At 42.5% G+C, this 24,449-nt stretch overlaps 1 protein-coding gene and 1 pseudogene across 6 annotated transcripts in view; one reads left to right on the forward strand and one right to left on the reverse strand.

Moving 5' to 3' along the window:
- The window catches only part of ZNF157 (zinc finger protein 157), a 37,503-nt gene extending 26,608 nt beyond the window's left edge, over positions 1-10,895 (forward strand). For 2 of the 6 annotated variants that reach the window (XM_071213222.1, XM_004472141.5), the window contains exons 4-6: positions 740-866; positions 1,158-1,253; positions 2,727-10,895. In XM_071213222.1, coding sequence (XP_071069323.1) covers positions 740-866; positions 1,158-1,253; positions 2,727-3,952 — 1,449 coding nt within the window. In that variant the 3' untranslated portion in view covers positions 3,953-10,895. Of the gene's footprint in view, positions 1-726; positions 867-1,071; positions 1,254-2,726 lie in introns of all 6 variants that reach the window. The other 4 variants (XM_071213224.1, XM_071213225.1, XM_012530513.4 and 1 more) reach the window with 3 other exon arrangements.
- LOC101424284 (glutamine synthetase-like) overlaps positions 1-24,449 on the reverse strand; it is a 416,428-nt pseudogene that overhangs the window by 36,825 nt on the left and 355,154 nt on the right.

Consider the following 24,449-nt stretch of genomic DNA (forward strand, 5'->3'; position numbering starts at 1 on the left):
TCCTGCCAACTCTTTGGCCCCTGAATATCTCACAGCCTTTTATCTCATCAGAGCCTAAAGCACTCTTTTCCTGCCATACTGTGCTATATATAGTTACATGAACTCACCATGTGTGTTTCATGTCTTCCTGCCTTTTTTTCTTATGTTGTTGCCCCATATTAATGAGGGAAACAATATTCTTTCATTTTAAATCAATTTTGTTGATACATATCCATAAAGGATACAACCCATCTAAAGTGCACAAGGAAACAATACTCTTGTTTAAGGATTCAAAGCTCTACCGCCTCAAGTGAAGTCTAGTCTGATAACAGAGTGGAATTATTCAGTTCTGTACCTTATGAAACTCCACTGAACCCTGCACACATAGTTTTATAGTTTATGTCACACCTCACTGAAGATATGTATTCACTTACAAGTATCCTTGCCTAGGGTATGAACTCCTGGAGAGCAGACACAGTGTCTTATTTTTGTTTCCCTTACAACTTGGATAGGTCCAAGCACATAGTATTAGTTCATAGTGTAGTTGTCTTTTCTTCATAAATTAATACATTAACATAATAGCAGGGTTTTTCTATCCCCACCCCCATATACACAAAGTAAAATACAACCGAGACATGGAGTCAGGTGTCCAGTGTAACTTTTTCTGGTCAGTTTTCAGTACTGTTCTTTTGGGAGAGAATTAGTTCCTACATGTCTTTTCCATGTCTCCCATTCTGATCATTGCAGATTATTGTTACAGGAATCAGTATCATTCGAGGACGTGGCTGTGGATTTTACCCAACAGGAGTGGCACAGACTGGACCTTGCTCAGAGGACCATGCACAAGGACGTGATGCTGGAGAATTACAGCAACCTGGCATCTGTAGGTGAGGATTATTGTCCATATAACTCCTGGTAGCATGTATTTCTTTTCTTGGTTGCTGTAATGTGTGGAAACTCTGTAGAGTTTAATGATATTTTAGTTTCAGAATCAAGGGTCACAGAAAATTGATCAGTTTGGGGCACCAGGAAGAATATGTGTGTTCTCACCTCCCCAGTAAAAGGTTTAAATGGGCCCCCTTCCTTGTGCAGCTCTTGAAGATGCACCTTCCTTCTCCATCAGAGGCCCTAAAGCTCAGGCAACTTGGTCCACATCCTGTGCCATTTCCCATTAACAGGCCTCTGCGTGGCCAAACCAGAGATGATCTTCAAGTTGGAGCGGGGAGAAGAGCTGTGGATATTAGAGGAGGAATCCTCCAGCCATAGTTACCCAGGTAAGTGAACAAGAACCAGGTAGATGGAAAAAGGAAATAAGATTCCAGGAATTCAGATCAAAGGTTATTCTTATGGAATGTTTTTTGGGACTCTCCTTTTGAAGGCCTTAGCTCTTTGAAGATGACTGGAGGATAGAAGATTAACATGCTTCAGATATCTAAATCACTCTTACACTTAAATTCTCTATTTTATTTTGATTTTTGTAAGGTGATTTACCAATCTTACCTCTCCCTGCCTGCCTCATCTTAGACATTTATTCTTAGTTAGTCTCTATCTTTCTTTAGTATTTTCAATTGCCTTCCTTTCCTCCAGTTGCCTTGGATGCCTTCTGTTGCCAGACATTCATTCATGCATTCGTTTAATCATCTAATAAATCTTAAATGAATATCAACTATATGCTGGCCATGTTCTAGATGTGGGGATCTAGCAATGAATAAAATAATCTCTCTTTTCCTGGAGCTTTCAGTCTAGCGAAGAAAAGAGATTAGAAGCAAATACATAATATGTTTGGTGTTGGAAGGAAACTTAAAGCAAAGTAAGAAGGATAGACAATGATGGGTGTGTGAATGTGATTAGAGGATTTTTTGGTGAGGTTAGTATTAAGAGCACAAACATCAGTGATGTGAAAACGGAGCCATGTAGCTTCTCAGTGTTGTGGGCAGAGAGAAAAGTGAATGCCAGTCCTAGTCAGAGTAATATATCCTAGCAATGGCAAAGAAGCTGGTACAGCTTGAGGAGGGTGAGTGAGGGTGAGTGTGTTTAGAGGCAAGGTGTATTAGTCAGCCAAGGGGATGCTGGTGTAAAATACCAGAAAACAGTTACTTTTTATAAATGGTATTTATTTGGGGTAGGAGCTTACAGATGCCAGGCCATAAAGCATAAGTTACTTCCCTCACCAAGTCTATTTCCATGCGTTGGAGCAAGATGGCTGCCAACATCTGCCAGGGTTCAGGCTTCCTGTGTTCCTCTGTTCCCAGGGCTTGCTTCTTTTTAGGCTTAGGGTTCCTCTCTTCCTGGGGCTTGCTTCTCTTTCCTCTGTGGGCTTACTTCCCTGGGCTCCAGCTTAAGACTTCAGCATCAAACTCCAATATCCAAAACTCCAACATTAGAAACCCTCCGCTCTGTTCTTTGCCATGTCTTTTATCTGTGAGTCCCCACCCACCAAGGGGTGCAGACTCAACACCCTACTGGCACAAGAGGTTTACCTGATTAGTTAATCAGGTAAACCTCTGAATCCAGTATTTTCTAATAAGATCTAATAAGATCAGTTTATAAACATAATCTAATATTTCTTTTTGGAATTCATCAATAATATCAAACTGCTGTACAAGGTAACATCAGAGAGTTAGCAGGGGACCAAATTATGTAGTTTTATAGGCTATATTAAGGAGTCTGATGTTATACTGTAACAAGAGAAACCATTGTTGGGTTTTAAGTGGAAGAGTAACATGATCTGATTTATGTTTTTAAAGGATCTCTCTCACTGCTGTGTGGCAACAGTTCTGCTGGAGATAATGCCCTCAGGGATGATGAGAACTTTCTTCAGCCTCAGAAGATTCAAACTTTGAATCAAATTGTTAAATATAATGGATGTGGGAAAGTCTTCCATAAGAAAACAGGCTTTGTTAGACATAAGAGGACACACACAGGAGATAAAAACTTTGAATGTCATGAATGTGGAAAAACTTACTGCAGGAAATCAAATCTTATTGAACACCGGAGAATACACACAGGGGAGAGACCCTATGAATGTGGTGAATGTGGAAAAACCTTCAGTGCAAGATCATACCTCATTGCTCATTCAAAAACCCACACAGGGGAGAAGCCCTTTGAATGTAATGAATGTAGGAAATCTTTTGGCAGGAAGTCACAACTCATTCTACATCAGAGAACTCACACAGGAGAGAGACCCTATGAATGTAATGAATGTAGAAAAACTTTTTCTGAGAAAGCAACCCTCACAATTCATCAGAGAACTCACACAGGGGAAAAACCTTATGAATGTAATGAATGTGGGAAAACATTTCGTGTAAAGATATCCCTTACCCAACACCAGCGAACTCATACAGGGGAGAAACCCTATGAGTGTGGTGAATGTGGGAAAACCTTCCGTGCAAAGAAATCCCTAACTCAACATCAAAGAATCCACACAGGTGAAAAGCCCTATAAATGTGGTGAGTGTGGGAAGTTCTTCAGAATGAAAATGACTCTCAATAATCATCAGAGAACTCACACAGGTGAAAAGCCCTATCAATGTAATGAATGTGGGAAATCTTTCAGGGTGCACTCATCTCTTGGTATACATCAGAGAATTCACACGGGAGAGAAACCTTATGAATGTAATGAATGTGGTAATGCCTTCTATGTTAAAGCACGCCTCATTGAACATCAGAGAATGCATTCAGGAGAGAAACCCTATGAATGTAGTGAATGTGGGAAAATCTTTAGCATGAAGAAATCCCTTTGTCAACACCGGAGAACTCACACAGGAGAAAAACCTTATGAATGTAGTGAATGTGGAAATGCCTTCTATGTAAAAGTACGTCTCATTGAACATCAGCGAATTCACACAGGAGAGAGACCTTTTGAATGTCAAGAATGTGGGAAAGCTTTTTGCCGGAAAGCACACCTCACAGAACATCAGAGGACTCACCTAGCCCGGTCCTTACCTTGTACAATCAAGAAAGCTTCTCCCTGAAGACTCCTCTCACCATTTTATCAAATGCCTTGTGATGTCTGATCACCAGGGCACATGGACACAGTGTGTCTGTAACAATTTGGCACCTACTTTGGTATGATTAAATGTCCTGATCCACTTAGGAACAGCTCATGGTTGTTTTCATTTGGATTTCCTTAACTAGTGGTGAGCTTGAACTTCTTATTTGTTGATTGGTTATTTGTTTTTTTTTTCTATTCTTATCTTGCTCATTGTTTTCTAATAATTTGATCATCTTTTTTTTTTTTAATTTGATCATCTTCTTGGTTTAAAAGTTGTCTCTTGTTTTTTTTAACTGTACATGAGTATAAAAGTCCTTTGTCATTCATGTGTGTTGCAATTATCTTCTCCTGGAGTGGCTGGTTCTTTAGTATTATCTCTTCCGCTAAATTTTATGTTTTAATATTATCAATTTCTAAGTGATAATGTTCTCCTATATGTTCCTCTGAAGTAAAGATTTTCTTTTCAACATTTAGAGTTTTTATCTACCCTGGGTTTTGTGTGTTGTGTAATGTGAAGTCTTCAGTACATTAATATTATCTTAAGAACCTTACATAAATGGCATCATACTATGTTTAAAATTCTGCAGCTTGCTGTTTTCATGTACTGTTACCATTCCAAGATCTATCCATGTTGATAAATATAGGTTTGGTTTATTCATTTATCTCTCCATTCCCCTAGTAAAGGACGTTTGTATTGTTTTTATGTTCAGCATCTAAACCTAGAAGGGGAGCTGATGGGTAATAGGGCATAGGCAATGTGCCAGTTATTAAGCTATTATCTCTCAGCCCCAAAGCCACCCTTCTGTACTGTGCTCTGTAATGCTGGGGCAGTGACTCTACAAACCACATTTCTGTCTTGCCAGCTGCTCCTTATTGGGCCTTGCCAGTAAGAGATACTAGAGATAAATTTTGAGAAGGAAGAAGAGCTTGCTCCTTTCTTGCTCCTTTCTTCCTGTTAGCTTCCTGTTCAAGGTAACATCAGCCCAGCATAGTTTCTTCACTTGAACAGCAGCAGTTCCTTGCTGTAGTAACAGTTTAATCCAGTCTGCAATTTTCCAGCCTAATGGCACCCCATCCACCTTCAGAGAACTAACATTAGTTGACTGGTTTCACCTCCTTAGAAGTCTGAGTCACAGCCACAGGAAACCCCTCCCTCACCGTTCTAATTTTTAATAAATTCAACTTCTTCTCTTTGTTACCCTAGCCCTAGTGGTGGTAGACACTTCCTACATTTGCTATCTCCATGATAACTTTAGTGTTCTCTTTTTTGTCTTTTCAATAACATGGTTAACAACTTCATGACTAGTTAAAAGTGGTTTTATATTAAGTCTTCTCCATTAATAACTGGTGTGGTTTCTGTCTCCTGGCTTGGCTTTGATTGATAAAGAAATTTTTTGGCTTTATTAAATATTGAATTTTTTCCCTTCAAATTGTACTAATGTACACACTCATGAGCAGTTTATTTTCCCACATATTCACCAGTATTTATCAGTCTTTTAAAATTTTTGCCAATCTTTTGGTAGCAATTTTGATCATGTACATGTATATATGCATATTAATATATTTCAAAATGATATATTATTGGGTTTTATAAATGTTTACAGGTAATATGCATATACACATATATATATATCCCCACAAAACTTTATTTTATATGGGCAGTATTCCTTTAGTTTTATACACATAATTACCACTTTTGTTGCTCTTTATTCCTTTCTGCATTCCAGAATCATTTCCTCTTTGCCTAAAGAATACCCTTTAGAATTTCCTTTAGTAGGGGTCTGTTAGTGGTGAACCCCTCAGATTTGTCTGAGAATGTTTTTTATTGCATTTTTTTTTTTAGGAGGCACAAGGGATTGAACCCAGGACCTCATACATGGGAAGCAGGCACTCAACCACTGAGCTACATCTGCTTCCAATGAGAGTTGTTTCTGTTTGTTTGTTTGTTTTTAGAAGGTACCGGGGATCGAACCTGGGACCTCGAATATGGGAAGCAGGCATTCAACCACTTGAGCTACATCTGCTCTCCTGCATCATTTTTTTTTTTGAGGTACCAGGGGCCAGGGAATGAACCTGGAACCTCATGTGGGAAGCCAGCACTCAACCATTTGCACCACATCTGTTCCTCCTGCATCATTTTTAATAAGCAAAAGTGAGTCCTTTACCTTTGGTATTTGGTGGCACTATGCCACAGTAAACTGATTCTACCTTAAATGCTTTTTTACTAAGCATTGACTTAATTTATCAATTTGCCATCTCATCAACACTTTCAGCTCATCCATTAAAAATTAAATTTAGTGTTTTAAAATTTTATTATGGAAAATGTCAAATATATGCAAAAATAGTTTGTAGAGGCAGAAAGCAGATCAGTGGTTGCCTGTGGGATGAAAATTGACTCATAAAGGGTAGAAGGGAACTTTCTGGGGTGATAGAAATATTTTGTATTTTGACTGGAATGTGTGCTAACGGGTGTATGCAATAGTCATCAAATGAGGAAACTTAAGGTTTGTGCATTTCATTGTAAGTAAATTATATCTCAATTAAAAATTTAAAGCAAAACTAAAAAGTTCACTGTTCCCACACCAGGAGTCAGACCTAGGCTGCCTGGGAGAAAACCAGGACTCCTGACTGCTAGATCAGATGGAAGACCCTGGCAGTAGGAGACTCAGTCCTCTTAAGGCTTTAGAAATTGTCTTGCCCTTAGCTTTTCTAAGGCCCAGTGATGGGGTGTACAGATTCCTAGTACAACCCCTATATGTGGTGATCCCCTAATGGCCAACACTATAATGTATTTGACTCCCAGCAGCCTGCTGGGTCCTCTTTTAGCTGCTACCACAGTACTTTTGACATACATGACATGTCAGTACAGCATCTACTAATACCCCGTTAGTTTATAGTTGTTCTTAACACCCCCTTTAGCTGCCATTCCAATTTTTGCTGCCTCTATTAGTTCACAGCATAGGGTCTTATTACCTCCTTGAGACATAGCATAGTGACTGCTGACCTCTCATTAGCTCACAGTGTGTCTTATCACCTTCCTTTAGGTTAACACTGTTGACCCCTTTAGCCCTCACCATTGTGTCTGTTGATCCCCCACTGGCCACCAGTACAATGTATTTATCCCAGTGAGTTCTAATCACACTGTTCACCTCACATTAGATGCCATCATTGTCTGCTTTTCCTTATTAGCTACCAGTACAGTGTCTTTAACCCCCCTACAAGCCCACAATATAATGTCTACTGACTTTGCAATAGCACCAATATCTGTCTACTCTTTACCCTCTAGCCACCAGTATGGTGGTTTTGATCTTGAGCCTCCAGCACAACATCTGCAGAACTTGCATGCCCTTCACTGTTTTCTGTTCCCCCATTTACCACCACTGCAAGTTTTTTTTAACCTCATTAATGAGTAAGCAGAGTATCTGCTTTTCTTAATATAGCCCCCATCACTATGTCTTCTGATGCTATGTTACAGTCCATCAGTGTATCTGTTCACTCTATGTCTTCTGATTTCTTAGCCACCAGCAGAGTATAACCCCCTTGAGGGCTTATCTCAGTGTTTTCTGTCTTTACAGTAGTCCAATCACTATGCTGAATTGTAATTCATCCCCTACCACCACCAATCAACCACTAGTATTGTGTCTTTGACCCCTTGAGGCCTTGGTAGAGCCTGCTGACCCCACATTAGTCCCTATCATGGTATCTGTTTTTCCTCCATTAGCAAAGAGTACAGTGTCTTTGGTACCCATGAGGCCCGAGCAGTGCATTTTCTGACCCTATTTTAGCTACCATTCCTCTGTCTGTTGATCCTCAATTACCTATAAGAGCAAACACTTTACCTCCATGAGTTCCCAGCACAGTGTCTGCTGATTCCACATTAGTCTCACCTTTCTGATCACCCATTAGTCATGAGCATGGTGTCTCTGATCTCATAAATCCCAAACACTATTTTCTGACCCTGCATTAATCCCCATCACTGTGTCCGTTGATCCCCCATTAGTCTCATGATGCTCCAGCACAGCGCATGCTGACTATACATTAGAGACCATCCCTGTGTATGCTAACCCTATATTAGCCTCAACCCTGTGCCTACTGACCCTCCATTAGCCTCATCACCGTGTCTGCCAATTTTGATCACAAATACAGTGTCTGATCTTCATAAACAATCAGCATGGTGCCTGCTAACCTCACCTTAGCCCCTAATCACTGTCTGCTCCTTAACCATATGTAGTTTTATCTCCCCAACAGTATCATTCCATTCATTAGCCTCCATCCCTATGTATGGTGATCCCTCATTATCTCCTAGAACAGTCCATAGACTCCTTGAAAGCCCCAGCACTAGAGCTCATCATGGTTTCTGATGACTCCATATTAAACGCCACTGTAGTGTTTCTGACCCTCATGCATTCCCATAACTATGTCTGCAGATGCTAGTGGGGATTGAGGTTGTTTTCTCAATCCTGGGTATGTTCAGATGCATCACTGTGTCTGTAGAATGCCATCAGTCAGCAGTTTAGTGTCTTTGATCCCTGGGATTACTCTTCACAGTCTCCAGCGACCCTACCTTGGGACCAATCATTGTTCCCTTTTTTCTGTCTGTGTGCTAGTTTGCTGGCTATTCTCTCAATCCCTGAGATTGTTTCTTGGGTGATGGTGGTTCCCCAGTTCTTCAGGCTGTTTTCTTATTTTTCTGAATGTTTCCTGGACTCGAGAGACTGTTCCTGAGTCGTTTGGGCTGTAGTCTGATTCTGATACTCAGGGTCTATCCCCTTGTTTCTCTGACTGTTTTGTCATTCCTCTGGCTATCTTCAAAACACAAGGACTGTCCTGGGTCTCTCCAGATGTTTGAAAATCCGTCTTTCCCTCAGGTCTAGACATTGTTCCTTTGTCCCTCCAGCTGTTTCCTTGTTTCTGTGGTCATTCCTTCATCCTTAGAGACTGTCCCCTGTCTCAGGCTGTCTCCTAGGTATTTTTGGCTGTAGCACAACATCTGTAGATGCTTTCCTCTTCCATTCAGCTGTTCTAGGGTCCCTCTGGCTGTTTGATAGTCATTCTTACTGTTCACATCACTGCAGTGACTGTACACTGGTCCCTATGGTTGTTTTCTAACTTACTGGGATGTTTCCTCTGCCCTGGGACTATTCTCTGAACCCTTAGTCTGTTTCTGCTGCTTCTAGCTCTTCCCCAGTACCTGGAATAGGTTACTTTACCCTTCTGGTTGTTTCCTCAATCATGGGTATGTTTAGACTTCCCACTGCCTGTTTTCTGGTTTCTCTAATTATTCCTCAACCCCAAAAATGGTTTATTCCCTTGATGTGGCTGGAAAAACATTAAGCAGCAATTGGGAATATCAGGCTACAGAGGGAGTACCTTCCTTCGCTTTGGCTGTGGCTACCACGGGGAAGCAGATCCTACCGGGAGGCTGCTTGTCTCAGAGCCCAGGGATAGGCTCCTGATAGACTTTGTGGGCATGGGGTCATTTTATCTGCTTCCCTTCACCGTCCTCGAAAATCCATTAAAGTGAGCACCCCTTCCCCCAGCATTCCTTGTATCTCTGTGAGTCTCTGCTTTGGAAAGACTCTATGAGGAGGCATGTGGAGATTACTCAACTGTGTGGGATGAGGAGCATGTGGTCTGGTTCAATGGGTAGCCTGGGGACTTGACCCTTCCCTTACCTGAGTCTTAGTAGTTCTTCCTAAAAAATGGGCATTGTTGTCTCACACCCAGTAATCATCCTCCAACCCTAGCATAACATCTGGAAGATTCTGGGTAGTTGACCCCATGGATATTCAAATTCTGCCCTTTAATGGTTTCTTAGATATGATCCCAAAAGCACAAGCTACAAAATTAAAAATAGTTAAATTGGACTTCATCAAATTAAAACTTTCATGCTTCAAAGGACACCATCAAGAAAGTGAAAAGGCAAACTTCAGAATGGGAGAAAATATTTGCATATTATATATCTGACAAGGAACTTGTGTTCAGAATACATAAAGAACTCTACAACTCAAAAATAAAAACAAACAAATAACCTAAGTAAAAATAGGGAAACTATCTGAATAGATAGTTCTCCAAAGATGATGTATTAATGGCCAATTAGCCTATGAAAATATGTTCAACATCATTATTCGACATGCTCAACATGCTCAACATCAATTATCATTAGGGAAATACAAATCAAAACTACAAAGAAATACCACTTCACATGTACTAGGATGGGTATAATACTTTTTTTAAAAAAAAAGCACTGAAAGTAATGTGTTGACAAGGATATGGAGAAATTGGAACCTTCACACATTGCTGGTGGGAATGCAGAATGGTGTGTCCATAGCTTGTCATTAACTAAAAGTTCCACTCTTAGGTATCAGCTTAAGAGAAATGGAAATACACGTCCACACAAAATCTTCTACATGTATGTTCATAGCAGCATTATTCATAATAGCCAAAAAGTGGAAACAACCCAACTGATGCATGCCTATCAATACAATAGAATATTATTTGACAATAAAAACGAATGAAGTACTGATAAATACCACAATATGGATGAACCTTGAAAACATGTTATATGAAAGAAACCACCCCCCAAAAGATCACATATGATGATTCCATTTATATAAAATGTCCAAGATAGGCAAAACTATAGAGATAGAAAGTAGATTAGCGGTTGTTTAGGACTGGGGGTGGAGGATTGAGGTGGGAGGAATGGGGACTGACTGTAATAGGTATGGAGTTTCTTTTGGGGGGGATGATGAAAATGTTCTAAAATGTGATTGTGGCGATGGTTGCACAACTCTGAATATATAAAAATTTAATTGTAAATGTTAAATGCGTGAACTTTATTGTATGTTTATTACATCTCAATAAAGTTTAAAAAAGAAATGTATAAAAATAAATATTTGAACAAGGTCAGCATTTTTAAAAAATTTGACTCATAATATTTTTTAAGACAAAAATGTAATTAGTGCCTGCTTAAAATTATGGGGAAAAATATCCTGTCCATTCCATGTCTTAGCTGTGTGTCCTTGGGAAAATCACATTAGCTCTCTCTGCCTCAGTTTTCACATCTGTAAAAATGGGGATAAAAATAATGCCTAACTTATATAGACAATGTGAGTATTAAATGAAGTCATATATGTACTTAGAACAATATTAGGCATATAGCTCTCTAAAGTATTAGTTATTAGTAGTAGTGGTAATGTAGTAACAAATCTTATCAGTAATTGTGTTAGTCAGCCAAAGGGGTGCTGATGCAAAATACCAGAAGTCTGTTGACTTATAAAGGGTATTTATTTGGGGTAGGAGCTTACAGATACCAGGCCATAAAGCATAAGTTACTTCCCTCACCAAAGTCTATTTCCACGTGTTGGAGCAAGATGGCTGCTGACGTCTGCCAGGGTTCAGGCTTCCTGAGTTCCTCTTTGCTCAGGTGTTGCTTCTCTCTGGGCTCATGTCCTCTGTTTTCTCCACAAGGTCAGCTGTAGACTATCTGGTGAATGGCTCTGTATCTCTCCCTGCAGTTTCTGCCATGTCTAAGGAGCCATCTCTATTCCTCTGTATTCTTCTCCTGGCTCAGGTCCTCTCTTCCCAGGGTTTGCTTCTCTTTCCTCTGTGTGTTTACTTCCCAGGGCTCCAGTTCAAGACTCCAGCATCAAACTTCAAATCAAAACTCCAACATCAAAATCTCCCACTCTCTCCTCTGCCATGCCTTTTATCTGTGAGTCCCCACCCACCAAGGGGCAGGGACTCAACACACTACTGATGTGACCCAATCAAAGCCCTAATCATAATTTAATCATGCCCAGGTTCAGACCAGTTTACAAACATAATCCAATATCTATTTTTTGCATTCATAACTATATCAAACTGCTACAGTAATATTTACAATATTGAAAATAATGTTTAATATCAGAAATTATAATACTGGAAATAATGTATAATTTTAATAGCAATAATTTAATGCACACTGGCAACCTTAATTTAACTCATGATCCTGATAACCACTCCCAAAGATGTTCCAAATATTTAATACGCTCATTTGTAATATTTGTCTTCTTATGATGCATGAACACTGCTTTCTAGTGTGCAAATCCCCCGCCCCCACAAATGCTGACATTTTCAAAGACTTCTGAGGACAACCATCCACCCTTGATACCATACCCCACTATTAAGTACTCACTGTGGACAAACCACTACTGTAAATCTCTACTGTTGCTAAGCCTATAGATGACAAATCCCCAAGCCTTTGGTAAATAATTCCCTTGAAAGTTCCCCTATCTTTACTGTGGCAAATCCCCCTTTTCACAAATATCCCACTGAAAAATACTACTGTATTTGTTATCTCTCACCATGTAACAAATTGCTGTATGAAGAAAACAAACATGAAAAGTAGCAGCTTAAAACAACACCCATTTATTATCTCGGTTCTGTAGGTCAAAATTCCAGTCAGGCTTGGCTGGGTTCACTACTTAGTTAAAAGTCTCAGAAAGCTGAAGTTTAAGTGTTCACCACATTGGACTCTTACCTGGAGTCTCTGGGGAAAAATCTACCTCCAACCTTATTTGAGTTGGCAGAATTTATTTCATTGCAATCGTTGACTGTCAATGAGGGACTTCTCTCTGTTCCAGGAGGCCAGCTGCATTCCTCACCATGTGACCCTCCAATTTCAAAGCCAGCTAGCACGTGTCAAATCCTTATACTTTGCATCTTTCTGACTTCCTTTTTTGCTCTCAGCAGGAGGAAACTTCTATTTTTTAAAAGATTTTTGTTTATTTATTTCTCCCCATCCCCTCATGGTTTGTGCTCACTGTCTGCTTTTTGTGTCTGTTCATTGTGTGCTTTCTGTTTGTGCTCGTCGTCTTTTTAGGAGGCACCAGGAACTGAACCCGGGACCTCCCACGTGGGAGGGAGGCACCCAATCACTTGAGCTGTATCCCTCCTTGTTTGTTGGGTCTCTCATTGTGTTTCCTTGTTGTGTCTTCTCATTGCATCCTCTCCTTGTGTCACCTGTTGTGTCAGCTCACCATGCTGGCCCATTGCATCAGCCCACTGTCTTGTTTGTCTTTTTTAGGAGGCACCAGAAACCAAACCCGGGACCTCCCATGTGGTAGGTGGGTGCCCAACTGTTTGAGCCACATCTGCTTCCCTCTTCTTTTTTTAAAGGTCTCATGTGATTAGATTAGACCCACCTGTATAATCTATTTTATAGTCAATTGATTAGTAACCTTTATTATATCTGCCAGATCCCTTTTGCTATATAACATAATATAATCACAGAGTGATTTCTCATATTCAAAAAGTTCCATCTATTTCCCAGGGGAAGAATTTATGCAAGGGCAAGAGTTATGGTGGGGTCATCCTTAGAATTCTGCCTGTGGGAGGAAGTGTGCCCGGCTTGCCACAGTAGCAAACAGTGCGGCAAGAGGTGATACCGCCTCTGCCCACTGGGCCTAGATAAGGTGACTACGCCTGACTAGGCCTTTGCTGCTAGCGGCTGGCCAGCGCTGCCCTCCCCCTTTCTATCTCCCGCCTAGCCCAACATCCGGCCAGCTCTCACTCCCCCTTTCCCCTCCCCTATTCCAAACCTCTCAGCTAGCCCTCCCTATATCTTACTCCTCCCTCTACCCAACCCTATATAACCAAGTGTACTTCCGTAATAAAGCAGACCTGTTCTTGCGCTCAAGCGGTCTCCGTGGTTTTTCCCCAACTGCACGTCCCCCACGCCTGGAGAACCGGTGCTCCCTCTTGGGGCACCCCCCGCCGGTGGTTTGGCAGGAGCAAGCCCCCCCGACTCTTGGGCCCGAGCGAGGACGAGACCCTCACGCTCAGCCACAACTGGCGCCCAACGTGGAAGCTCCTCCCCCGGCCCCTCTCTGCTGCTGCTGCTGCTGTGAATTGGACGGCCCATCCTCGTTCTCCAGGTAGGGACCCCTCGCCGTCGTCCCACTCCTATCCCGACACGGGTGCCTCTTTATCAACGCGTCAGGTGCCACAAGTCAGGGCCCTTGCTGCCCTGCTCGATACCAATGGAGTCTGCGTTTCCCTGCGGCAGCTCCAAAAATACTGGGACCTCTTGCTCCCTTTTAATCCATGGCTCGCCACATGTCAACTCTGGTAGACCGGACACCCATGAACCCCAGCCAGCTTTTCCCCTGTCTCCTTCTCTCACCTCTCTGCGTGTTGTTCCTGGCTCTCCTCTTCGGCAGTTCCCGCCCTCTAGTCACTTTCGTCCTTTTCCTCGCGTTCCTATTCGCTCTCCCCCTCCCCTTTCTACTCTTCTAAATGGGAGTCTCTTTCTCCAGCCAGCAGGCCCCGCAAGTTCGGGCGCTTGCTGGCCTACTAGCCTGCCACCTATGCAGAGTTTCGGGCAGCAGCTCCAGGCTTACTAGGATCTACTAGCCCCCTTCAACCCCTGGCTTTCACTGCCAATCTCTCGGACCCTGATACCTATCTGAAATTGGCCCCGCCTATCAACAAGGCCAGCCACAAGCCCGAAAATCCACACAAGCTTATAAGGCAATCAACTCTGTTCCAGCAAACGCCCGCCCACCCTTTTCACAACTCCTCAAGCTCCCTACTATCTACATGACAATGTAGCTATGAGAGAAAAACGTGGCAACATTTGTGTTTGTTTTATTTCCATGCTAATTCTAATTAGACTTATTTAACCAAGATAATAAAATGAGTACAAAATTTTTATCAAGGTCTAAAAGGAATTTTCAGTTTTAAATCAATAATTATCTCCAGAACTTCAAGTCTCAGTATAGTCTTACAGTAATTATCCAAAAATGTGTGCTAATGGTCTGCCTAACTGCTGCTCGGGTTATTTTAGCTGATTGCTGATAACTGATAGGAATGTTTCCGAGCACAAGCTTGCATGTTACAGGCAACATGGATTCCAGAGGAAATCTTAATAAGAACTTAAAAGCAGCTATACCAAGAAAGTAAGAATTATGAGTTAATTGTAAACTGTATGTTTCTGTTACTGTGTTGTGATTGTTCTGTGTTTGTCTGTTCGTTCAATGTCAGTGTATATTTTGATACCTCCGGATGGTAAATATAAATTAATAAAAATTTATAAAAGAGCTCTATCCAAATGGCCAAAAATTAAATAAGCGCTTATATTAATACTTAAGTTTATTATATCAATACATGAGCTTAAATGTTAATAAGATATCTACAATAATAGAAATTGTAAGTCTTGATTGACAAGATTAACTGTACGTGTTCATAAAAGGTTGTTCTTGCCCAGATTAAAATGAATAACTTATTTTTCTTCACAGGATAATATAAAGAATGTAAAGCTTAAATGAATATTAAAAAAGGTTAAAAGTTTGTGAAAATGCTAACTGAAATGTAATAAGTTTTGCAAAAAGGTGTATTTTGTCCTAAAGTAGGATGGCTAATTTTCATAAACTCTTGAAACTTAATTTGCAGATGGCAAGCTGTAAAAGGTATTGTGATAACTTTAAGTAAGGGAATGTGTTCTATAAACATAAAATTTGTCTTCAATAGCCTATATGGTTATAAATAAAAGGTTTAATAAAGCATTGTTTACATTAAAGTATTAAATGGCTAATTCCAAAAGGTCATTCTTAAATATATATAAAACTGAATTGATGATGATAATAATAAAAGGTAATTTTATAACAGGAAAGATTGGCAGCAACCAGCCTCCCCTGCCAACTTACTTCTAGGAAACTGTTTCTAATATTGCATGCTACTAAGTATTTAAAGAAAAGTTCATTATTTTAACAAGCTTGTTTAATGTTCACAGTATTGTTATAAGAGGTTTGCTTGATAACTTTGATGTAGGCTATATGAAATGTGTTTTTATTATTAAGGAAACAGAAAATAATTTTGTCCTGAAATAAAATAATTGACTATTGGAAAAAGTAGAGTATAAGACGGAACCTGAGTGAATGCTGAAACTGCAGAAAGTTGGTGGAAAAGGAATTATTACAGTTAAAGTTAAATAAAATTTAATGAGTCTTCGAGTAGTATGCTGATGCAAAGTTAATTTTTTTGTTCTTTCTCAAGGCCTCTCACCATTAATCTGTTTTGATAAAAGTTCTTATCCTCAGTCAGTATACAAAGAGAGTCTGTCTTATGTTTCTTGTGCTTATCGTTTCCTCGGTGTTCCAAGAAGGAAAGCTTTATCTCTTAAAGGAACATAACGTTCAAAACTGCTTTCTCAAGACCTAATCCTGAACAGTGGCCTTTTGTTCCAAACTAATTGTAGCAGATTTGTTCTTTTACCTTGAAAGAAAAATTAAAGTAATAATTAAGTTCATTTAATATGTTATAAGCCAAATAAAGGTGTTTTACAGTGTTATAAAATTAACAACTTTTTCTTCCCTTAAACCCTCTATTAATTAAAGTCGTATGGATAAAAGGTTTCTATGAATGCTTAAAAGTGTATAAAGTTACCAATATTTCAGCATAATATTAAAAAAAAAGTACAATGTGGTTAATTATAGTTTTAATTATTATAAAAGAGTATGTGTCACAGAAACAACCTCTTATCATAGATTAAAGTAACAACTCTGTAGTATGCAGCAATCCCAAATACTGCTAGTTTGTTGCAAAAAGTTAAAGTCCAGCTGTATGGCTATCACTTTGTTTTAAAACTTCCTAAGACTTTCTTTAATGTCTTCTTGGACAAATCAAGCCAGCTGCATTCCTTTATCTGTAAAGAACCCAACAATAAACTTTTGCAGTGCTTTTCAAGGCTATGTGCATAGCCCAACCATCTTGTACAGTAATTACTGATAGTAATAGTAATGAAAAAGCAGCATAAAAAAAAAAAACACAGCATGTGTTACTTTCCAAAAAGAACAGGTTTGGCCAACTCCTTATTCATCTGCTCAATGCACAGAGCTTTGAGCCATCATTAAAGTTTTACAAATGTTTTAAGAGTCCTTGAATATTGTCTCTGATTCTGAATATGTATGCCTTACTGACAAGCACACCACTGCCCTTTTCTCCAAAAACCCCCGTGCTCAAATTCTTCTAGAAATCTTCCACGGGACCTTTGACTGCCATTACCCCCCCCACACACAAGTTGCTCCAGGGCCTCACAAGGCTCCCCCTCTCCCCACTATACCACCCTTTCCCTGGCTCCAAGCCTCTCTCCAACTCCACTACTGTCTTCACAGATGCCTCTAAGACCAAGTTTACTTATATTGCCTACTCTCCCAGCCGTGACTTGCCAACCGTCTACTGCCAAACCCATCCCGATCGGTTCAGGTGGGCGAGCTACTAGCCATCCTCACTGCCTTCCAACACCACGGCAATGAGCCCGTCAACATCTTCACTGATAGTCAGTACGCCCTGCAAGTTTGTTCAGTTATTGCCCATGCTGTTTTCTTTCCGCGTGACACGCCCATTGATCAAGCACTCCGTGCCTTGCAGCGAGAGCTCGAGCTCCGCACACAGCCATGGTACATTTCTCATATTCGCAGCCATTCAGGGCTGCCCGGGCCTCTAGCCACGGGTAACTCTGCTGCCGACCAAGCCGTCTCCACCCATACAATAGCCACTGTCGGAGACTTGGTCAATCAAGCCAAACTTCTCCATTCTAAGTTCCACTTTTCAGCGGCCTCACTTCAACGTCTTTTGCCGGGCCTCCCCAAGGAAACGTGCAAGCATTTGGTGCGCGCCTGTAAAACATGCGCCCCCTTCTTGCCGCTTGGACCGTTGCAGCCACAAGGGGTCAATCCCCGCGGCCTCGAGCCAAACTCCCGATGGCAAATAGACGTCACCCATGTGCCATCATTTGGGCGCCTCAAGTATGTCCATGTCACAGTCGACACCTTTTCTCACCTTTGCTACGCTGTCCCCTTACCGGGGGAAACAGCCAAGCATTGCATTAAAGCATTGCGGCAAGCCATCTTATTCTTGGGGGTTCCTTGGGATGTTAAAACCGATAAGGGCCTGGGTATCGCAGCTCCTCATTCGCTGCATTTCTCCAGCTCTACAACATTACTCACCACTTCGGCATTCCATACAACCCCCAGGGGCAGGCTATAGTAGAACGCATCCACCGCCAGCTCAAAGTGCAAATTCAATAAGAGAAGGATCTACGCCCACATAGTCAACCAGGCGACATTATCACTGCCTGCCTCATTCACATAAACCTCCTCTCCTTTGATAAAAACGGTCTTTCCCCCCTCCATAAGCATTGGGGCCCCTCCTACGCACCAACAGTTGCCCCGATGGTGTTTTGGAAGGACCCAGAAACAAACAATTGGCAGGGACCCATTCCCCTTCTCACCCAAGGCAGAGGGTTTGCTTGTGTCTTTCCAGAAAATGCCTCCCAGCTGCTCTGGATCCCCGAAAAAAACGTCAAACCCGCCACCGGCCAGCAGCAGGTTCCAACGACAAATGATGAGAGCACTCGCCCATCGGATGGAGAGGCTGAGTATGGCCGCAGATCCAGCTCATGACACCCTCCTCCTTGGACAGCTAGTACAGCTTGCTGTCCGCGCCTTAGCTTCAAACAAAAAACCTAAAAATCTACACTCTCTCCTGCTTTTCATGTTAGCTCTGCTCCCCTCCACTACGGACCAGGCTAGTATAAGCCATCGGCCCTTTAACTGGACACTCTCTCTTTGGCAGCAGGAAAAGCTCCTCGCTAATAACATTACTGCGGGTGCTCCCTCCTTCACAGTGCACATATGTAATCTCGCCAACCTTCCTTTCGCCAGTGGTGGTTCCCTTCAAGACATTACACACAATACTCACTGGTGTTGGTACAGCTCACTTACAGGCCTTAATGGCCCCTATAATCATGAAGTCTCAGGCTTCTATATCTGCCCTTCCACGGCCAGAGGCTGCCATGACCCAGCGCACTATTACTGCCCCTCCTGGGGGTGCGAAACCATGGCCCACGGGTGGTCGGGGGCTCCCAATAGGGACCCCTATCTCTCCTTTTCTTTTAAAGATAAAGGTCACTAGGGCAGCATCACGCTCACTGTCAAAAACCCTAAAAATGCAGGCTGGCTACAGGGCCGCACCTGGGGAGCCCGACTTTACATGATCAACTATGATTACGGTGCCTTTTTCATTATAAAGAAAAATTCAATCCGCACACAATCCGCCGCCGTGGGCCCAAATCAAGTTCTCAATCCTCCCCACGCACGGCCTCCCCCTCCTCCCTCTGTTCTTCCTTCTCCTCCTGCTACCACCTTAAATCCTTCCATCACTAGGTATCCTCCCCACCGCCAAACCCTGCCACCCCCCAACCCTCTTGTAGCCCTCCTCAACGCATCATTTATCTCCTTAAACTTATCCCAGCCCAACCTTACCCAACGTTGCTGGCTCTGCTTCTCCGCCGCGGCTCCCTTCTATAAAGCCTTAGCTACCAACAGCGCCTATCGCGCCTCCCCAGACTCCACTGGTACCTCTTGCAATTGGAACCAAACAAAAAGAGGACTCACCCTCCGATCAGTTTCCCAGACTGGACTCTGTGTAATAAAAATCAGCGGCAAAGTTCTCCCCTCCATGCAGTCCCTCTGCAGCCTAACTCACACCCCTAATGCAGCCGCTAAGTTCCTAATTCCCCTTAATAATACCAAATGGCTATGTTCTTCCTCCGGCCTCACTCCATGTCTCAATGTTCAAACCCTTAACTCCACCAGCGACACCTGTGTGCTCATACTCATTGCCCCCCCCCCCCCCGCGTTCTCTTTTATACTGATAACCAATTCTTTGACTCCTGGCAGCACTTCAGCTCCCCGCAGCACGAGCAGAAACAGGAAGTCTTCACCGCCATCACAATTGCCACCCTTCTAGGTCTTGCCGGTGCAGCCACTGGAGCTGCAGCTCTCAGCCTCCAAGATAACTCCTTTTCAACCCTTAGGCAAGCTGTCGATGCAGACATCGCCCGCCTTGAGACTTCCATGGCCCACCTTGAAACATCTCTCAACTCCCTGTCTAAAGTCGTTCTCAAAAACCACAGGGGCCTAAACCTCCTCCTCCTAAAAGAAGGGGGGCTCTGCACAGCGTTAGAAGAAGAATGCTGCTTCTATGCTAACCACTCTGGCCTCATTCGAGATAACCTCGTACAAGTTAGGGAGGGCCTCCGCAAGAGAAAGCAGGAACGTGAAGCCGGATAGTCTTTCCCTTGGGGGCTGCCCAATGGAATCCTTTCTTACTTTCTCCCCTTTCTAGGCCCGCTCCTCACCCTTGTCCTCCTATTAGCCCTAGGACCCTGGATCATCAGGTGAACTGTCCAGCTTGTCAAAAATCAAGTTAACTCTGTCCTTAGTAAGCCCATCCAGGTCCGGTACCAGCGAATCCGCACCACCGACAAAGACGCACCAGGAGTCTCCATTAATTGCCGTCCTCCCCAAATGGCCAGCCGCCTCTCAACGCACCCAAGCCCCAGCTCCCCTGCCCCTACCCCTTCTCACCGCCCATCCTAACCCCTTACCCTTACCCTTTCCCCTCCCCCGCCCTATTTATCTAAGGCCGCCAACATTCCATCGAGGCGCTGGACTGGTTAGCCAATGACGGGCAACGGGATCGGCCCGCCAGTCAACCTAAGGCAGGGACACGGCCTTTTGCTGCCGCGCTTCCCCATGACGGGTAAGACTGGCCACCTGTGTGGCACGGGCATTGCCCGGCTGGGCGCAATCCCGACCTAAGACGGCGCAGTCCCCCTCCCTCCTCAAATCAAGCTTTTCGGAGGAGCTTAATAAAAACAAAGGGGGAAATGTGGGAGGAAGTGTGCCCGGCTTGCCACAGTAGCAAACAGTGCGGCAAGAGGTGATACCGCCTCTGCCCACTGGGCCTAGATAAGGTGACTACGCCTGACTAGGCCTTTGCTGCTAGTGGCTGGCCAGCGCTGCCCTCCCCCTTTCTATCTCCCGCCTAGCCCAACATCCGGCCAGCTCTCACTCCCCCTTTCCCCTCCCCTATTCCAAACCTCTCAGCTAGCCCTCCCTATATCTTACTCCTCCCTCTACCCAACCCTATATAACCAAGTGTACTTCCGTAATAAAGCAGACCTGTTCTTGCGCTCAAGCGGTCTCCGTGGTTTTTCCCCAACTGCGCGTCCCCCACGCCTGGAGAACCGGTGCTCCCTCTTGGGGCACCCCCCGCCGGTGGTTTGGCAGGAGCAAGCCCCCCCGACTCTTGGGCCCGAGCGAGGACGAGACCCTCACGCTCAGCCACATCTGCCTACCACAGACAATGTTGAGGTACCTCCTTATTCATAAATATTGAAATACCTCCACTGACAAATTTCTGGTTTCATGAATGCCCGCCCATTACAAGTCTTTTATTCATGAACTTTTTGGGAAAAAAATTGCCCCATTCAAATATACCCTCAAAATATCCCCATTCATGACTCCTTTTGACAAATCTTCCTGAAAATATAGAAATAAACACCACTGGCATATCACCCATAGATGTCTCTCATTGAAAAATCTTGTTCATAAACACCTATTGGAATATTTCTTATTGACAAACCCTGTTGAATAATATCCCCTTTTACAAATATCCCCCTAACATACATTCCACTGTTGCTTGCCCATTGAAAAATTATTAAATACCCATCTGTGGCAGTTTGAGATTATCCTATGAATCCCAAAAAGAGAAAGATTATTTTTGCAAATGAATCTATTATTCTGGGTGTGATACCCTTTGATTGCATTAAATTCAGGTGAGGGGCTTTTGATTAGATTATTTGATAAGATTGCTTTGGGCTTTAGATTCAACTACATCAGTGGACATGACTTAAGTTGAGTCCCCACCCCCTTCCTGGATCTGATATAAATGGACACTCACAAAGATAGGCATAAGAAGAGAGCTCTGTCATTTTTGATCCCATCATATGACAGAAAGGAGAAGGCTCAAACAGCTGAGGCCCCAGGGAGAGATGAGCCATTTGCCTGATAGCTTACAGCTGAGAATGGGAAAGGACCAGAACAGTAGGAGGCTTGGAAAGAAACAAGCCCTATGCCAGGAGAGAGAGGACTACAGAATCACTTAAGCACAAAGCCTCAAGAGGCTGGGCCCACGGAGCTCAAGAGAAAAGGCCAAGCCTGGAGGGGAAGGCTGAGACCAGCCAGAGCTCAGCGGCCATCTTGCTTCAACGCATAGCAACTGACTTTGGTGAGAAAGCACTTCTTATTATGCCTTGAGCTGGAATTTTTATGGCCTTGGAACTGTAAGCTTTTACCCCAAATAAACCCTCTTGTAGCAGTTTGATATTATTTATGAATTCCAAAAAAGATATTTGATTATGTTTGTAAACTGGTCTGTTCTTCTGGGCATGATACCCTTTGATTGTATTAGATTCAGCTGAGATGTCTTTGATTAAATTATGTTAAGACTAGGGTAACTCAGTTTGAGTTCCTGCCCTCTTTTGGACTAAGTAGACACTCAAGGAGAACACAGAAGTAGACACGCAGAAGATACACATCGGAATAGAGAGAGCTCCATAGACAACAGAGGAGAAAACTTTGTCAGCTTTGATCCTGCGGCCTCGGGAGGAGAGATGAGCCATTTGTCTGATAGTTGGCAGCTGAAGAGAACAGAGCAGCCGAGCCCTATGCCAGCCTACAGCTGAGATACGCAGAAGAAGCTTGGCCCATGGAGTCTTAAGAGGGAAGAAAGAAGACTGAACCTTCACAGACATGCTCACCATATTGCTTCAATGTGTGGCAACAGAGTGAGTGAGGAAGTACCTCTTATGGTACCTTGAGCTGGACTTTTTACAGGCTTGTAACTGTAAGCTTTTACCCCAAATAAAAACCCTTTACAAAAGCCAACAGATTTCTGGTACTTTGCTTCAGCACCTCTTTGGCTAAGACACCATTTGATGATATAACCCATTTGTGACCCTTGATGACAAATTGCCTTATTCTTAAACACCTGTTTATTGGTATATCTCCATTGTCCATCATTAATACCCTCTGTAACATATACCCTATTAATAACACCTATATCTCCCCACTTACATATCTACCTATCATGAGTTCCACATTGACCAGGATCTACATTCAATCCCCCCGCTCCCTCCAGGCATAACTCAATTGATGTTCACTGGTGACAAATCTCTTAATTCTTAAATATTCACCAATGGATATATCTCTCATTGATGATCCAATTTTCAAATATCCTGATTTGCAAACACAGTTATATTGATAATCCCAGTGGAACATATTCATAAATTTTTACCTCTTGGAATATCGCTCATTGACAGACCCCACTGATAAATCTGCACATTTATAAATTAATGCCTGCGACTTCTGCTTCTAGCCCAGATGGAGTCTTAGGGGCCAGATTTATACTAATGCCTGAAACAAACAAAAACGGAGAAAATACATGAAAAATGGTATTCAGAATACTGTATATCAGGCAATGAAGAAGAGTGATCCCTGAGCAAAGGGAAACACATGAGGTTATCCCTATGATTGCTCCATTTTACTTCCTTGAGAGAGTTTTTAGGTTACTGCACAGAGATGGGGAACTGAGGCGAGGGTGGTGAACTCCCTGAGTTGAGGAGATGGAGCTGAGACTCCAGGAAAAACATGAAAGCTGGAGTTCATGGACACACTACCAGGGAGAAACATGCGCAGAAGTCCCAAGTGATCTGCCAAGGATCCCCTGTGTATATTCAACAGAGTACTGATCAACACATGTGTGAGGAAACTAACTGAGACTGGGGAAAGAAGCATCTGAAAAGATAAGAGAAATGGTACTTGAGGTTCAAACAGGGCTGGCAATAATACCAGACTGGAAAAACAGGTCACAGCAGAAAACTAAATAAGGTATTGCCTCCGTGGTGGGGGTTAATTGGCTCTAGACTGAGCACTGTTCTAGATCCACCTAACAAATCATAAAAACAAGACCTGTAAGGATCAAACTGTTTTCAAGTAACTTAATTGTGCCCCAGAACAAAAGATAATTTATAGGAATACAAAATGTATGGCATCCAACAAGGTAAAGTACACAATATCTGGTATCCAATCAAGATTACAAAACATGGAAAGAGAACACATGATGAGAATAATCAATCAAACCTGACCCAGAACTGACACAGATATTAAAATTAGTAGACAAGGACATTATTATAATAGTATTCCATGTGTCCAAAAAGTTAGTAGAGACATGAAAAATATATAAAAGACCCAAATCAGCTATATGGAACTTCTACTTCTGGGAAAATGGAATAGATATATTTTTTCCTATTCCTTTCACTATGTACAACTAAAAACCTTGGACATTATATTAAAAACACAGGCATAACATGACTCTGAGAGGTGGAGAGAAGGCAGATCGACTAGGGAACTTGGACCCCAAAATATAACATGGTGGGGAGTTCCTTAAGTTTTTCTTTTGCCTCCTGTATTCCAAACTGGGTGCTGGAGTAGCTGGCAACCTGAAAAAGCCAATGGCCCCAGACCAAAAAAAATAAGCCCTAACAAAAACCTGCTCTCTGTAGACAAAGGGACAGCCCAGCAAGTCAG

Source organism: Dasypus novemcinctus, chromosome X, assembly GCF_030445035.2.
Source record: "Dasypus novemcinctus isolate mDasNov1 chromosome X, mDasNov1.1.hap2, whole genome shotgun sequence".
NCBI lineage: Eukaryota > Metazoa > Chordata > Mammalia > Cingulata > Dasypodidae > Dasypus > Dasypus novemcinctus.